Source organism: Apus apus, chromosome 4 (genome assembly GCF_020740795.1).
Source record: "Apus apus isolate bApuApu2 chromosome 4, bApuApu2.pri.cur, whole genome shotgun sequence".
In the NCBI taxonomy this organism is placed as follows: domain Eukaryota; kingdom Metazoa; phylum Chordata; class Aves; order Apodiformes; family Apodidae; genus Apus; species Apus apus.
The window spans coordinates 85,763,577-85,778,598 of NC_067285.1; the positions used below are offsets into that span (position 1 = coordinate 85,763,577).

Below are 15,022 nucleotides of genomic sequence, written 5' to 3' on the forward strand. Positions count from 1 at the left end.
TTTCTAGAAAATTGGTGCTGGAAGCTGGGAAAAAAAAAGGATATTCTTTTTCCATTCTCAAATATTTTCTCATCAAGATTGAATTATATAATCTTTTTTCTTTTTTTTTTCTTTTTCTTTTTTTTTTTTTTTCCCTGTACTGAAACAGAGGGCATGAAACTATGAAGAGTGGATGGATTTAATCGTAGAAGTAGAGTCTGAGTGGGAAGAGGTCATTAGTGGTTTGCATGGTGGTACAGAAGTGGTACTGTTTAAACATTAATCCATTGCCATCTGTCCTGCTGTTGTTACCCACACACTGTTGGCCAGTGCAGACAGCATAACTGCTACCCAAATGTTCAGAGCAGGGAAGGAAAATTATTTCCTTTTGTAGGAGAACAACACCAAAAGTCAAATAAATAGACATTATTTGGAGGTATTTTAGTAGGTTTTGAGGGATATGGCATACATCTTCAAAGAAAGTTTCTAAACTTCTGTCTTCAGCTTTATCAACTGCCAAAGCTTCATTTAACTGCAAAAACAGGTGCTGTGCATGCACTGTGACATTCACAAGGCTGCTGCTGGGTGCTAAGCAATTGTTAAATTACCTACAGCATCTGAACCTTTAGCAAGTCCCTGACAGGACTTTAAGATTTTATTTTACCCTTTTTCCCCCCCCCCTGTGTTCAGAGAGCTAATTAATATTGGTAAGACTATGTTGCTCTAGTAAGAGTGGCTTAGGTGAAGGGCAAAATTAGGGCAAATAAATGAGAAGCTGGGTTTTTTTAACTATATTAAATAGAAAAACATAATTAAAACCAAAACAAACAAACAAAAAACCCAACAACAAAAAAATGAGATCTAGAAGAGCAGTGAAATCTTTATAATGTTCTCCTTTACTTCAGAGCTACAAAGAACACTTGGAAGAAGAAACTCAACAGCATGCTGCTGCTGTTAAAGTTGTTGAAGCCACAGCAAAGGCATTTATCAAAAATAAGGGTGAGAAGTAATTTGATTGTAGACTTAGAGTCTTTATTCAGCTAAGTTATCTTTAATAAGTCTGAGTTCTATCAGTTTATGGGAAATTCGCCTGTTTCTATATTGAAAAGGGGGTTTTGAAAGTCGATAGACAGGCTTGGAAACATTTGTCTTTTTGTCCATGAAAATTATTTATCCATAAAATACCATTTACCTCTTAGATCACAAGTTTTGTTTCATATCTATTAGATTATTCATATTAAAGATTAAGTAATTAACTGTTTTCTAGAGTTTCTTCTCATGTCTGTAGACTATGAGAAATTGCCTGTCACTGTTGTGCTACAATTATTTTGTTTTTAAAAAATCTATGTATTGCATTGCTTTGTCTGAGGTCCAGTTCCAAAACCAACTTCAATGCATAACACCAAAACTTTAATAAAACATTTGAAAATACCAGTTAATATGCATAACTAGAAAACAGCTGATTTGTTGTTCTTATTTATTAAGATAATTATGATATTTTGCCTTTTAATTGTTTTGCCCCCATTCAGAACCGTATGGAGTTTCAAATTCCATATTATCCCCATACTAGAGAAGTTTAGTTGTGCTGTTTGTAGATGGCCAAAGCTGTCTTGGTGTAATTTGTCTCAAGTATGTACAGGGCATTTAAAGGTATACTTAATGTGGATTTTTAAAATTTCTACAATACATACATATCTGAAAATACCTTTGTTATTCTTAGGGTGATAAATATTGCAGTTGCAGCTAAATTATGAACAGATGGCACTGAATTAATGATTAGATGAATATTTTAACTTTTCAACCAGTTTTCTTAATATGAAGAAAAGCATTCCATAAATCTGAAATTAATTAGTCACTAGGAATAGTTATCACTCACTGAATCACTAACATCAGCTATAGATCAAAATAATATGGATTGAGCATTTGTTCCAAATCAGAATTAAGGACTATGTTATCTTTATAATCAGATATTTCAACATTAGAGTCCCAGAACTCAATGAGTTTCCTTTTGTGATGTTGTGGGCAGATGTTATGTTTGGAGAAGCTGTTTTGTTGCTCTTCTCTCACATGTATCACCTAGACATCTGGACTTCTTACCACCTTAAAGTTGTCATACACTTAAAGCTTCCTATCCATTTTGCTTCTGGAATGGAGAACATAGTTTTCTATTATGGAAGAGGATGATGGAATGGTTCTGACACTCACCTGTCTTTTAAGATTAAAAGAGAAATTCCTAACCCTCTGTCTCTAGTTTGGTCTTTTTGGGTTCTTCATTTGCTTGTTTTTGCTTTGTGTTGGTTGGTTGCTTTTAAGTTCTTTTCTGTGTGGAACTTCTGTATGAAGCCAGGTGCTAATTTACTGCATCTGTTTTTCTCAGTGGTAAAGTGTTTCTAGCTGGCTTGCCACATTTCCAGAGCAAAAGCTTTCAGCAAGTCCAGACAAAAATTCCACCTATGCTACAGATCTTGCCTCTGAATTTATACATTCATCTACATCTAGGTTATATTTCTTTCCAGATACAAAATCATACATTCCTTTAAGGACACTTCAGATTTTCCAATGATACTAAACTTGTATCCATTACCATTAATATTCTACTGCCAAGGTTATCAACATAGACTTTCTAAGTGGTGTGTTTGAAAGGCAGACAATCTGGGAGTGATTGAAATCACAGATGAAGATGCAGGATATAGGTGTCAGCAGGCTAGGAATGTGGGGTGGATGTCTTCATCTGTGAATTGAATTGCATCTTCTATGTCACAAGTCAACAATGAACTCCACTGAGAACCTTAATCATAAGAGACACTTTCAGAAGCTAGGAGCCCAAATCTGCTTTTATCCTGCTTCTGCAGCTTTCCTGGCCCTTGTTCCACTGTCAAGGACAAGGAGACAAGTAATTACTAAATGGGTAATACAGAAATCCTGAGAACTGGGCTAAGCCACCATCATCTTGTACCATCATCATAGTGGATGTTAGTTGTTCAGAAAGCTTGCAATTGCAGTTCACTAATCTACCAAATAGCAGAAGGGCATAAAATGATAATTTTCTGGTCATCGAGCTGTAATATTTTACTCTTGTTTTACTACCCAGTAGCAGCCAGTGGAAGCCTTTTTGCAGATGAATCCTATGTATATTTTAATATTTAATACATTATTTCATTAAATCATTAAATCTTTCTCAAATGAAGCATGATGATATGAAATGACAGCATATTTTGCATATATAACACCAGCATATTGGTGCTCTCTAGCTAAAGCAGAAAATCTAAGAATCAGTCACTTTGGAAAAAATAGGTTTTCTAGTTCTCCTTGTGTTTTAGCCACCAGTGTTGAATTAATTTTCTGAAAATGTAAAACTTTTCTTTTGTTTATATTCCTTTTCCAAGAAAACTTCTAAGTGCTCTGGTAGCTAATATCCTTTGTTTCAGTCTTCTCTCAAAATGTGATGAATTCAAATATTTATCTCAAAAAGTTTCATTTGCATTCAGAAAGCTTTTAACAGTCTAATTCAGTTATGAATAGTATTATACAGTATTTTCTTGTCACAATAGGTTGGTTATATTTGAAGTACATGGAAAACTGCCAAAATAATCTGTAAAAAAATCCAAACTTGTATCTTTTCAATAAAAGCTTGGGGATGGGGGAGGAATGACACAATAACAACAGGAAAGGCAGATTGATTGAAAACTAACTTCTGAATAATAACTGTGTAGAAAATGCAAGTAAGAATATTTGTTAGCTTTTCATTTATATTACCAAAGCACCAAAAATATTAAAAAATACTTACAGAGTAGAAGCAAATTTCAGAATGGTGTGTCTAATGCCTACAGAGAATATTAGCAGTAAGAAAGATAAAATGGAAATGCTTTTATTTTTAAATCTTCACAAAGTAAGATACATAACAGTTAGTAAAAAAGGTAACAGGGTAAAATCAGGAGGAGAGAATGTAAGGAAAAGTTGAGTGACACAAATGTATTTCACTTCACTCAATTTCACTTCCAGCCCTGTTCAACTCAGAATTATAAAGCAGGCAGCAGAAAGATACTTGCACTATTAGCAATTATTTTAGAGAATGTGTGGAGGAGGGATACGGTCTCAAAGGATGCAAAGAGATCAAACATCAAATCTGATTTTAAGAAAAGAAAAAAGAAACGTTGTGGAGATTTATAGATCAGCGATTTTCAGTAGAATTTCTGGGAAATTTTTAGAACATTCAATAGGGATGTCAGACTAAAGTCTGACCTAAAGGAAAGGTGTAATGAGAAAAAGAAACAGTTTTAAAGAGGAATGAATGACCTTATGATCTGCAGGATATTATACTTCCTAAGGAGAAATGCAACATTCCTGTTTGTCTTTGAGTTTCACCTATGTAATGAAGAAATTTTGTACTCCCCTTACTGACCTGTGTGTGCTCTTGCTGGTCGATTAGAATGTGCTGTTCATTTAAGCACAGCGCATAGTCAGGTATTTCAATATATGTTGTTTTGTCTTTTTTAAGCTCTCATTTCTTTTCAGTGGAATATGCTGTAAATAATATACTTCAGTTACTTAGCAGGCAACTTTGGACTTTCATAAAACATATAGTGGCCCAACAAGGTAACAGCTGTTTACTGTTTATCCTAACTCAGCCAGTGAAAACAATGGAAGCTTTCCCACTGATTTTGTATGGAAATGTAATGTACAGACTGCTTCAGTAAGCCTTGGCTTCCAAAAGGTATATAATCAGCTTTGTAAATTACTTCAGTTGTAAAAAGCAGTCACATTGCAGAAAGCTAAGTTGATAAAGACAGCTATAAGAATTTAATGTAGTGTGGCTATTTACTGATGTCACAAAAAAAGTTCCTGGACAATAGAGGAAAGTATCCATAAGGAAGATGATTCAATAAGGCTGATAATAAAAAAAAATATATATTTATTGCTAAGTTAATATATTTATTATTTGCTTTATATCTAAATACATTTCATTTACTAATTTAAATTTAGATTTTGCCATTTTATGTATATTTATTTTAAATGTATTCCTATTATATATAATTTAGATATGTTTATAATATATTTATAGTATTATGAGAAAAATCAGCCAGGTAAGAAACTCATTATATTCTCCACAAGTCTCAAATCAACTTTCTAGCTCATGGTTTGAATAAAGTAAAACTAATGGGATTCTAAATAGAGCAAGACATACAGTCTGAAGTCATACACACAGTTGGGTGCCTGGCATATATCTTGCTTTTCCTTGCTTAGCTTTATTATCTAAGGATCTTGTGTGATCTTCCCTGGGTGTTCCTGCTGCAGCAGGGGGCTTGGACTTGATGATCTTCAGAGGTCCCCTCCAACCCCTATGATTCTATGACCTCTACAAGTGATCAAGATACTGTAGCTCAAGTGGCAACCTGTCAGCTGAGCCACAGGAGTAGACAGTGCACAAGATTTTAGCCATTACAGCAAAGCACAGGTTCGCTCTTGTGCAGTTGTAGCATGGATAATCCTGTCTGCTCTAACTTTTATATAACTTTCATATATATTTTCATACCTGGGGATCACACCAGGAAGGCAGACTGAGGGAAAGATTTATTTTAAGCATTGCAAAGGTGACACACAATGTTTTAGGTGTGTCTTTTCATGAATTTTTAAAAAGTGAAATCTGTCCAGGAGAGCAGAATTTTCCTGTGAGTTTCCCTTTGACCAAGTTGTAAACCTGTAATGTCACTTACCTCTTCTGGATACCAGTGGGTCTGTAGATGGCGAAGAAAGAAGAGCCATGCTACCACCATACCTGTTGTTTAATTCAGATGGTTCCACTTAATTTTCTTTGTTCATATGTATTATTCCTACATATGTGTGGTTTATCCCTATGCGAATAATTAATTTCAACGGCTGGTATTATTTACTGTAGTCTGATGTTAAAAAAGATAACAAATACATGCACTGCTTATTCTGACCTAGCACTTTCTCTAGTTTACTTTGTCTGAGGTAATTATTCAGACCAGGAAACCTCAAAGTTCAACCTCTCCTAAAAGTAGTAGCTTTCTGACATCTCCATGGCATGGCCATCAACTGTTGACAGACCCAGCTGGGTTTTTTTTTTTCAACTGTTACTTTCAGCCTTTATTGATATAAGGAAAAGGGTTCCTTCCCTTCCTCAGCAAACACAACACATAAAATCTGTTCTGATTGCTTTGAATATTTGCTTGTGTAGATGTCTTGCTGTCAGCCAAACGCTCTCTTTATTCAAATTCCTCAATGCTTCTCTTTAGCTGGTATGAGTCCTTTGTTTGCATTATTGCATTTGCATTCACTTAAAAATTTCAGAGACCTCTAGTGGCCAAAATAATATAATATAATATTGAACATTTCTGTGAACAGTAACAAAGATTTATCTAGATGTATATTTCACAAATATTGATTTTAGGCCTGGCTCAGGGTTGAATTTTTATTAAAAATGCTTAATCTCTTTTATATACAGTCTCAGAAGCATCAGCACATTCTCACAAAAGTAAGTTGGTCATCCAAAAATACCCTGCATTTAATAAAGGTTTAAGTAACCCATTTTTCCCTGAAGAATCAGAAGACAGTGCATTGAAATACATTATGTTTTCCATTTACAATGATCATAAATTTGTGGTAACTCCCTTTGAATTCTAGGCCCTATATTTATTTTAAAGTGTTTGATTTCCTATCTCTTTCTATGTCTGAATTTGTTGTCTGCCAGGTGAACATGGAAGGTGATTTAGAAACCAGACAAAACTGCTAGTGTTCACCTATATCTGATTTCAGCACACAAAATGTCTTTATCAACAGAAGAGAAAAAATGTAACTTTTTGTGTATTTAGTATTGCTGATGGGTACTATTCCTCATGCAGCTCAGTTTCAGCTTCTGTTTCAGTAAGCTGAGAATGAATGGCAATGATTGTAGATGGCTAGAAATAGACCAGAAGACAAAGCAAAGCAATTGAGAGCTTCACCCTGTTTTGGATTTTTGTATTTCTTTCACTGTTGTTGATTGGAGTGAGAGTGGAGCACTGTAGTGCCAAGAAAGAAAGAAAGATATGCTTTGCTTAATATATAGTGTTAAAGTCCCAAATATATTTTGTGTGCTGAGTAATGAGCAGTATTACATATTCCTAAAAACTAAGTCTCATTTGTTTTGCTACTAGGGAAATTACTACTTTTAGTTTGTCTGTCTTGTCTCCACAGTATTGACTTTCTACATCACTTCCTTTGTTCAAACATATCAGAAAAGCATTATTACCTCTATTATATAATTCTATGGAAAATTGGAAGGGAGATTAACTGTGTGGAAAATATTCAGTATAAAAAAAAACAAACAAAAAAAACCCCTCATCCTGAATATCTTTTCCCACAGCTAAAAAAATGTTACCTTGCATTATAAAGCAAAATATGCATAACCAGAGAATTAGCTGAGAAAAGGTTCAATCTGCTGATAAATCCAAACTGTCCAGCAAGCTGTAATGCCTGTGCATGCTCTCCAAACAGTGAAAAAAAAACAACCCAATATATGCTACCAAGGATGAGCATCAATTTCCCCAGTAATAAGCTTGGTAGTAATGCCAAATCACATACAGAAAATTTGACTTCATCTCAACCACCAACAATTTACACTTCTGTCATGTGAGTATGGTAATATCCAAATCAAGATTTTTACCTGGTCAGCATTGAATTGTCTTTGGGAACTGGAGTGTTTACCCTTCCGTCTTTAAAATTGCATCTTTATAATCATATCTAAACCTTGGAAGACTGGTGAGTACTTGGTGGTGTTTATTATAATTCCAAGTAGTGGTTATAATTTGTTTTCCTGAATAATAATAAAGTAGTACAAGGCAGCATTGACATTAAAAAGCAAAATGTTAAAAGCATGCATTCTTCATGGTTGTTATTAGGGCATTACTTAATAAGTAATTCAAGCTACACACTGTACAAGTTCAAAATAGACTGTTCTTGTCTTGAAATTTATTCTTTGTTAGTGTTAATCTGGGTTACAGGACTATTATTTTCTGTATTCATATTGTATGTACTGTCCAACATTTTCATTTTTAGACATCTTCACTGTATCTAAAATGAATAATTTTATGCTTTGAGTAATTTTTGATGGAGCTGGTTTCATGATAGCTTTGAGTTTGCAAATGCTGCACAAGTATGCTCTATAAACCATCATTATATATGATGTTTGGGTGAATGTGAAATGTACAATGTTCAGCTATATACTTTAAATGAATGGAATTTTACAGAAACTCAATAATTTAATTCAGTATTGTACAACTGAATTTGCAATGAAAAAATTTTATGAACACAAAATGACAAGAGAGTTTGCCATAGATACACCTTGCTCCTGATTAAGCCTGTTTAGAAGCTGACTTCATTTCTAGTAGGAAATAGGTTAGTAGTGTAGCATAAAGTAAAACAGCTAGAAAGGTTTTCAGATATCCATCTGTTTGGTAGAAATCACCTTTCCAAACAGAATCTGAAAAAATATGTTCTTGCATGTTTCTCTGGACTGAAGTATGTATTATTCAAGCAGGTATGATTTGCTGAATATAAGCATAGTGGATAATGTGATTGCTCTACAAACTTCAGCAAAAATTTCAAAATATTTACTTTGTTCATGTACAATATTCTAAGAGCGGATTCTCTCATCATTTTTGTAAGCAGTACTATTCAAAATTCAGCTATTTTATGAGATGTGTATTTTTGTAGAGTATTTTTGGAACACAACACTTTGCACTGCTGCTAAGGAGATAATACACTAATACATTGCACATGCAACTGCTTACTCTTATTTCAACTGGGAAATAAAAACATAATGAAACAGAATTTCATTTTGATTTAACTGATTACTCTGTAGGCAGTTTAACTTTTCAAAACCATTTTCATAACATTCACATCTGGTTCTACATCAAAGAGACAAACTTAACATGTATTATGTTTTGTAAGTAATCTCTCATGTGGCTTGAATACACTAACCACTCTTTCAGCAGTAAGTGAGTAATACTAAGTGATGCACTGTTAAGTCTCTAATGCAATGTAAAATAAAAGCCTGTTTCTTTGAGCACAAAAAAGTAGAGATCTATTCTGTAATGATATTTTGGACTAGCTGAATTCTAGGTGTACTTCTATACGATGTGATGCTGAAGAAGTACAAATGATGAGCATCTAAAATACGTGTTTCTTTGTAGAAGCTCCTGATCATTGTTATGTAAAATAAAAATTGTTTCTTTGTTTACCATAGTAAGGCTATTTGATTTTCAACCTTTCAGTGTTCGATTTTATTTAGGTAACCTAAACAACTTCAGAAACAGGCCTGTTTTTTTCTCCAGACAACATGGTGCCACAACTGTGCTTCCAACTTTAATGAAATGGCTAAATAGCAGCATTCATCCTTATTTCAAATATGAAGCTACCACTTATTTAATCATCAATAATTTTGATATGTTTTATTACACTTCTTGCAGTAATCTGAGCTATTTATTCATCCCACTATCACAGAGTAACTGGGTATTGTCAACAGCAGCAAGACAATATATCATAATATATCACAATAGATCATAAGTATTTTTGTAATTCCTTTCCATCTCCTTTTTACATTAATTAATTAAAAAAACCAGAATTTTTTCACAACAAAAATATAAGTTCATCTGAAAGTTACAAGAATTTTTGTTTTGATTTTATAGCTGATTCTGCAAATTAAGGGCTGCTATGGAAATTCCTAATCCCAAAATTAGTTATCACATCTTTTGTATTTCTTATTGTATATTTTGATAGTGTGCACTTGCATATTAAACCGAAAACTTCCACATTATAGAAGCAGGTATTTTTCTCAAACCTGTAAGGCAGATTAATCAACTGAAATTACATACTTCCGTCCATAATATCAGCCTTACAGCTGTTTGTACTATATGCAGTTCATTGCTTTTCAAGCCCATTTTCAGAACTAAACTTTTACTTACACTTCTGCATAAAATAAGATTAGATTTAATCAAAAAAAGAAATTGGAAACAATTTAACAGGCAAATAACCAAAGAATAAGAACTGTAAATTGAAAAGCATAATAAATTTTACAGAGTTTTGATAGCTGCAAACTTTTTTTATTGCACTGCTGGGTGCAATTGAATAGGTCCGTTTGATTTCAGAATTATTTTAGGGTTTTGGAGGTTTGAGACATTTTGGGAGTTTTGTTTCGTAGAATGTGAGATGAATTGTGGAATCTTAGTTATATTTCTCCTTGTTTTGTTTTTTTTTTTCTTTTTGTTTCCTTTCTCTGTTCAAGTTTGTAGAAGAACCAAATGAAAGATACCCATTTCTGTTATGTTGATTTGTTGGAGTTGACGGAATGTGCTCATGTGTTCTCATTTTTTTCATTGGCAAGAAACTGTAGTTAAAGCTGAGCCTACCTCAGAAACCTCTGCCTGGATCAGCATTTCAAGATCTCAGAGTCTTTCACACATGACTCTGAAATAGAAGTTTTTCATAGTTTTTTAAATCCTATCCTGATATGGAGTAGTGAAATAGCTACTCAGGAAATGAATTTGACAGTATTTTATAATACAAATTGCCTACCAATCTTACAGAAAGCCAAGTATTTTATAGAAATCTCATGTATTCAATATATTTTGGATATTCCATATACACTGATGATTGCTTTTATTCTTACAAAATATCTTAGATTAAGCATTCACTTTCTCAATTTCAGGAGCTGATGCTGTGGAGGCCCAGTGTAAGAGATTTGAAGTGAGGGCAAATGAAGGTGGAAAAGTGTTGTTTTCTGCAGATGAAGATGAGATTGTCATTGGAGCTGACAGACTGAAAGTAACAGGTATGGTAATGATAAGGTTTCTAAATTGATGTCTTATCATCAGTGATTGCTTGACCAAACAAAAGATATTGCATAATCTAAAAATCAATTCCTCTAAAGGCAGATTTGAATTTAAACTCTGCAGGACCAACTATGGTACAAATCACCTTTACCACAGTGATTTGGCTTTTAAATGTTACCATTAAGCATTCTTATGTGATACTCATGCCATTTGTTTAGGTAATGCCACTTCACCATGATGAAAAGTATTGTTATATACTGTGACTTTTGTTTTTTCCATAAACAAAGTATCAAGTCTAACTTCCATGTGAATTAGGTGTGTACTCTGCTTTACTTTAGGAGGCTCAGCTGAAAGTAGTAAACCCTTGCTTTGGTTTGAACGTTTGTTCAAAAAATAAGAATAAGTAATTTTCAGTGCTATTTAGCTTTGCGTCAGTCTGTATCTGGAGATGCCTGCTTTACAGAGTTTGAAATCAGCCTACTAGTTTCAAAGTTCAGTTATGTAGAAAGTATAAGATGGTTCTGGTTTGTGGGGATTATGATAAGATATCCCTCTCTGTAAAACTAAGAAATGCATTACTCACAACTTTAAGGTTTTTTTAAGAAAAAGTTAGGTAGTTCTACTACCTTATGATGCCAGATGTGGCATTAAAATAGATCCAGGAAGTCCAGAGTCAAGCCATGACTGAACTTGCTTCATAAGCCTCATAAGATTGTTGCTTGCCAATATATGTGGGATAACTTTTCTTCCCTTCATTCCTATCTGACCTTTATCAATCTTCGCCAGTAAAGGAATCCATTTTAATACTGCTAAACCAAAAGAAAAGGCTTTTACAAGTAGGCAGTTTATGGATATTGCAGCATCTGATATAATACACTAAATTCTATTGGTTTACAAAATTTGGGGTTAGGAAAGGGAAGTATCAGTGGTTTCTTGAGTCAGCAGCAATTCATCATAGATGGTAATTGTATAACCATTTTACCATAGTAAAACTTAGGACAATAACTATAATAAACCAGTAATAAAAAGGAGAATAATACTAAATCATGCTAAGGTTCAAACTTGATCAGAATATTAAACGCTGAGAAAGTTAAACTTACAACATAGGAGTTTTCAAAATATCTATCATAAGTTGAAAAATAAAAATGGCACTGAGGATTAGCTTTCCTGACATTAAGAAACATAATCGTAAGTTGTAGATGTTATGGTAATTCTTTTTATCAGACTTAAAAATCAAAGCACTATTCAAATGTGCTTTTCCTTCAAAGGGGCTTGAATTCCCAAAGCACCTGTTGACATCAGTGGTATAGAAAGCAGACTAAGTAATGACAACGTATTCAATTATACTTAGCATGGAATATAAGATTATTCCTTGTGAAAAGGAGTTTTTCCTTAATTCTAGAAATACAGCTGACTATATGTATATTTATGTTAAGGTCTCTTGCCCAAATTCAAAAAAGAAAGAAAGGATAATGCTGTTTTGATATATTCATCTGAGTTTCAGGGCTTACTGTGTACTTGTTGAGTTCTACCAGAGAATCTCACTACTAGAACTGTACAAGTAACTGATTTTTCTTCTGCAGCTGAAATGAAAAATAAGCAAGAGTTAGGATTGAATTTTCAAATAGATTCTTTCATTGGACTAGAAAAATTAATTAAGAGATAAAAAATAAGAACATTTACTTTAATTACTTGCACACAAACACACACAAAAAGATTTAGGCAACATTTAAGCATCACAAAGAAAATATACATATTTATCAGTTTCTAAGCATTGTCCTTTAGGTCATTAGGTTAAATACACATTATATTCCATTGAATAGTCTAATGTCCAACGTTTCACATAGTTTCTTTAGGATAACATTTGAAGGTGTTTTGTAGTTGTCATTTGAAAGTGTAATTTGCTTTTAAATATCCCCTGAAAATTACTGTCTTCTTTTGTGTTCATTCAAAAGTAATTTTTCAACATTGGGATCATTTTTTCTAATCACTGAATAATCATCTAGTCCTGAAATCAGATTTGATTAGTAAACTACCTTATAATGAGGCTATAAAAGTCTAGTTTCAAAATGTTATGCTCGAAATCCCTAGGGCCCTCTTTAGGTTAACCCTTCTGTCATCTCGTTAGAGAAGAAATTATCATTCCACAGAATGCAGAGAAGAGTATTAGATTTCTAAATGAATGAGCATTTCTGAAAAGCTTAGATAAAATAACCTCATATCCCAGTTTCAGTATCCCTAAAAGGCTTTTTGCAGCATAAGTACTAATCTGCAGCCAAATAATAAAGCTATAATGAGACATCTACGCTTTACTGTTGACTTTGGTCTAAAGCCAAAATTATTTGACACAGATTTCCCAGCTGGGACTAAAATTGTATGAACCATGCAATCTTGGGAAAACTATTGAAAAAAAAATCTCCCAGAGGGTAAAAAAAATAAAAATGTCTACCTTCATGGAAAAATAAAATAACAGAATCTATCTTTCATATAGTAGCTCTTTGAATGTTGTGATACCTTTAAATTCCTCAGCAAACACATGAAAGATGATGAGTCCCTGTGAGTTGCATCAATCAGACTGCATTACTGACATGACATGTTATGACTGATGGAACTTGGCAAGGTATCATAATGTCAAACATCAACCAGAAAAAAAAAAGTGTATTTTTCTCAAGCCTGTGTTTTGATGCCTTGGAGTGAATAGAGGAAAAGAGTTGTGGAAGAACAGAAAAAAAAAAAAAAAATCAGTATGAAAAAGCAAAAATAAGCTGTGATTATTTGGAGATGAAACTCTCGTATGTAGTTAAGTGCAGTACGACAATGCAAACCTGATTTTATTTTCTTGCTTAGCTGTGAATCATGTGTTTTTGGAAACACTTCTCTGTGAATGGGCCCAATAAAAGATGTATTTTGGTAATTAATTTTCTCAAGTGTCCCTATTGCATGGACATTTAGAAACCACTATGGCAATTTGGGATTTATTTGATTTGATTTTTTTCTCAATTCATAAGAATGCTTTGGTAATGCTCAGCTTTAAAAAGCTTATTTTTAAAATACTTATTTTTTAATAAGAGAGTATAAAAAAATCTTGATTAATAAAACCTGGAAAGATTAAGTTTACAGTTTCTCATAGATTATTTTGTTGCATTTTTATTTGGAATTTTTTATGTAGGCAGCCCATTCCAGGGAGAAAGGTATAGTAGAAGCAGACTAGTAATTCAGATACAAATATATTTCCCAGATAAGAAAACTATGGAGTCAGAAGTAGTACTTCTTGTTTTAGAGAAACTGCAGCTATATATTTCCCTATTAAGAGTGTCTCACTTTAAAATTATGCAGTGGGCTGATTTAATTTAGACTTTTTATTCTTTCTTGTGTCGTTGCTTTTGCTTTTAATTGTGTTAGCTCTTTTCTACTGTATCATTCAAGGGAAGAAGAAAAAAAAGCTTCAACCTTTCCTTGAATAGACAGAGCTGTTAGAATTGCAGCTGACTCTTGTCCCCTTTGTGCTGGGATGCCCTCTACTGCCAAAGTTAACATGTATCATAGAGCTTTGTAGGGAGGGAAGAGAGAAGCCAGATGAAGTAAATATATTGCCAAAGAGCTGGGAAACAAGCAGGAATCAGGAGCTGAGTTTCTGGTGGATGCACAGATTCCTTTCTGCACATGGTTAAACATGTCTCTATCCCTTATACTCACCTTGTCCCAGTGAATGGACAGCATCTGTAGCATCATCAAGTCGGCTTCACTCCCTCTGTAGTGATGGAGCAAGATTATGTTTGGCTTTTACTTCTGTTATTTATTCTTAGTACAAAGTTTTCTTCTCTGTGCTTTTATTTTCTGTTTCAACATATTGGTCATGCTTGTCAGTGAGAATGCAAGCATATGTCACGCCTCAGCATTAACCTGCCAGAGTACTTTTGAGAAAAGAGATTAAGGAGGCCTAGCTCAGTATATGTTTTTCTGTTGTAATTCTTTATATAAAAACTTCCACTGCATGTCTCCATTAGTAAAATTAATTTTCCTCTTGTTTCTTAAACCAAACTTGTAGTTAGTAACTGTATTAGAACTACTGAGCAAAGTGGAGGTGGTCTGGTTATATTCTATGCAAAACATCTACTTTTTTGACCATGTAACTGAGGTTGTTTTTTTGCCTCTGGCTTTTGAAGTGGTTTGCTTAGTTAAAGATAAGAGCATATTATCAGGAACTACTT

The 15,022-nt window shown here is 33.5% G+C and overlaps 1 protein-coding gene across 3 annotated transcripts in view; it reads left to right on the forward strand.

Annotated features, from left to right (window-relative positions):
• The window catches only part of SGCZ (sarcoglycan zeta), a 423,412-nt gene that overhangs the window by 360,485 nt on the left and 47,905 nt on the right, over positions 1 to 15,022 (forward strand). For all 3 annotated transcript variants that reach the window (XM_051619665.1, XM_051619666.1, XM_051619667.1), the window contains one exon: positions 10,688 to 10,810. In XM_051619665.1, coding sequence (XP_051475625.1) covers positions 10,688 to 10,810 — 123 coding nt within the window. The remainder of the gene's footprint in view (positions 1 to 10,687; positions 10,811 to 15,022) is intronic.